General features: G+C 34.4%; 1 protein-coding gene across 1 annotated transcript in view; it reads left to right on the top strand.

Moving 5' to 3' along the window:
• The window catches only part of LOC103201525 (phosducin-like protein 2), a 93,236-nt gene extending 91,199 nt beyond the window's left edge, over positions 1–2,037 (top strand). The window contains exon 9 of the mRNA XM_007946231.2: positions 1,880–2,037. Coding sequence (XP_007944422.1) covers positions 1,880–2,037 — 158 coding nt within the window. The remainder of the gene's footprint in view (positions 1–1,879) is intronic.
• Positions 2,038–2,600: the final 563 nt, after the last annotated feature.

Here is a 2,600-nt window from a genome sequence, read left to right as displayed (position 1 = left end):
TATTTCCAATCGCCTCGTATGCTTGTGAGAGCTGGACAATGAATAAGGAAGACCGAAGAAGAGTTGATGCTTTTGAGTTGTGGTGCTGGCGTAGAATGCTGAAAGTACCATGGACTGCTAAAAGAACTAACAGATCTGTCCTGGAGGAAGTGCGGCCCAGATGCTCCTTGGAAGCGAGAATGGCCAGACTGTCTTACGTACTTTGGTCATGTTGTCAGAGGGGACCGTTGCTTGGAGAAGGATGTCATGCTTGGTAAGGTGGAGGGTCGACCAAAGAGGGGAAGGCCTTCAACGAGATGGATTGACAGCAGCTATGATGGCTGCAACAATGGGCTCAAGTATAGCAAGGATCATGGAGCTGGTGTGGGATGGGGCAGTGTTTCGTTCTGCTGTGCATGGGGTGGCTGTGATTGGGAAACGACTCGATGGCACCTAACAATAATGCATGATCCCGTATTTTGCCTTTCTCTAGCCGCCATTTGTATCTGTTGTTGAGCTCTTTTACTTATTTCTTCCATTCACTGTAGCTACTCCAGGTTCAATTTCACTAGATATTGTCAAATTGCTCTACGAATAATGGCATAAATTTATCTTTCCATAAGCAAAGTATGAGAGTCCCATTTCCCCCAGCACATTTTAGTATTGTTAGGCTGGTTGTTTTTTTTTGTTTTTTTTTTTTTCTTTCTTTCCCATTCTGAAGGATATGAAACAGTATCTTGTCATTGTTTAAATTTGCATTTCCCTGATTACCAGTGGAGTTAAGCTTTTTTTTTTTTTTTTCCCATTTGTAATGGTCATTCCAATTTCCTCTCCTAATTGTTCATATGTTTTGCCCATGTTTGACTGTGTTATTGATTTATAAGGGTGTGTGTGTATGTAAACAATTCTGATACTAATCACATGTTTTGCCCAGCTATGACTTATCGTTTCCTTTGATTGTCAGACAAAAGTTACATATTGTCATAGTTAAAATTTATCACTTTTCATTTATTGTATACTTTTTGTCCTTTCTTTTAAAAACCCTTCTCTGTTTCCAAGGTGAAAAGGAGCTCCTAAACTTTTTCTATTAGTTTCAAAGTTTTGTTTTTCAACTTAGGCCTTGAATAACACTGGAGTTTAGTTTTATGTATGATATGATTTAAGTGATACATCTCATTGTGGTTTTGATTTACATCTTTTGTTTATGGGTCATTTGCATATTTCTTTGGTGAAATGACTACTCAAGTTCTTTGGCTAAAGAATTTTTGATTGGGCTATTTGTGTTTCTGTTGTCAAGTTTGAGAAGTGTTATATATTTTTTAGAATTAGACCCTTATTGGCAATATGGTTCCCGAAAACATTCTCCCAATCTGTTGGATGTCTTTTCACTTTTTTTTTTTTTATAAAGTCCTTTGATGAACAAAATATTTAATTGTTTTGAAGTTCCCATGAAATCCTTTGTTGATTGCTTTCCTTCTTTATCTTGTTATGTTTTGCCTGAGGTACATCTATTACTTTCTTCAAAGAACTAGCTTTTGATTTTGTTTGATCATCCCTTTGTTTTTCCTCTTGTATATTTGAAGTCTTCTCTTCACTATATTCCTTCTGCTTTCACTGGCCTTATTCTTTTCCTAACTTCTTGATTTGAAATTTCAAATAACTTAAATTCAGTCATTTACAAATTATTTTAACCATAATTTCCCTCATTGAAGTATACTCTGAGCTATATGTAATATTATTTTGTTATGTGTAGTACTTTCACTGTCATCCAGTTTTCTAAATATGTCATCATTTCCACATTAATTTTATGAGTCAACTTCTGTTTCATATAGATGAAAAATTATTATTATTTTCATTCTTCCAGTATTTTATCTGGTTTAATGATTGTTATTTATTGCAGAACTTGAATGGAAGCTAGCAGAAGTTGGAGCAGTACAGACTGATTTGGAAGAAAACCCAAAAAAAGGCATTGTAGATGTGATGGTGTCTTCAATTAGAAACACTTCTATTTATGATGATGGTAACAGTTCAAACAGTGATAATGATGATACCAAATAGAAATAGTTAATAAACGGCTTTAAAGAGGTTATATAGTAAATATTTTATTTACTACTACCTTTATAATCAGAGATCCAAACCCACTGCAATTGTCGATTCCAACTCATAGTGACACTATAGGATGGTAGAACTGCCCCAGAGGTTTTCCAAGCCTGTAAATCTTTACAGAAGCAGACTGCCTATTATTTTAAGAGCCTTGAATTTAAAAAATTACTAAAGCAAACTTATGACAATATGCTTTTTCTTTGAAGTCTTTAACTTACAAGAATTAACTGCTCTATAGAAAAATGCAATTTAAGGATTTTGAGAAATACACACAAAACATCTTTCATTCATTATCATTGTTCTTAGTTATTAAATTAGGAAACTATTAAGTATTATCACTAATAGTCAAATAAGTAAAATAGTATGATATGTATGTTTCTAAATTCGGGAAAGAAGAGGTGAGAAAAGTATAGTACTTTGAGGTTTACCTAAGTTCCCGGGTGGTACAAATGGTGGACACACTTGGCTCCTAACTGAATGGTTAGAGGTTTGAGTTTACTCAAAGGCACTTCAGGAGA

Source organism: Orycteropus afer, unplaced genomic scaffold (assembly GCF_000298275.1).
Source record: "Orycteropus afer afer isolate SDZICR_OR568_19922 unplaced genomic scaffold, OryAfe1.0 scaffold00153, whole genome shotgun sequence".
Taxonomy (NCBI): Eukaryota; Metazoa; Chordata; class Mammalia; order Tubulidentata; family Orycteropodidae; genus Orycteropus; species Orycteropus afer.
The sequence above is the reverse complement of the archived record's forward strand: the minus strand, read 5'-3'. Positions and strand labels throughout refer to the sequence as shown.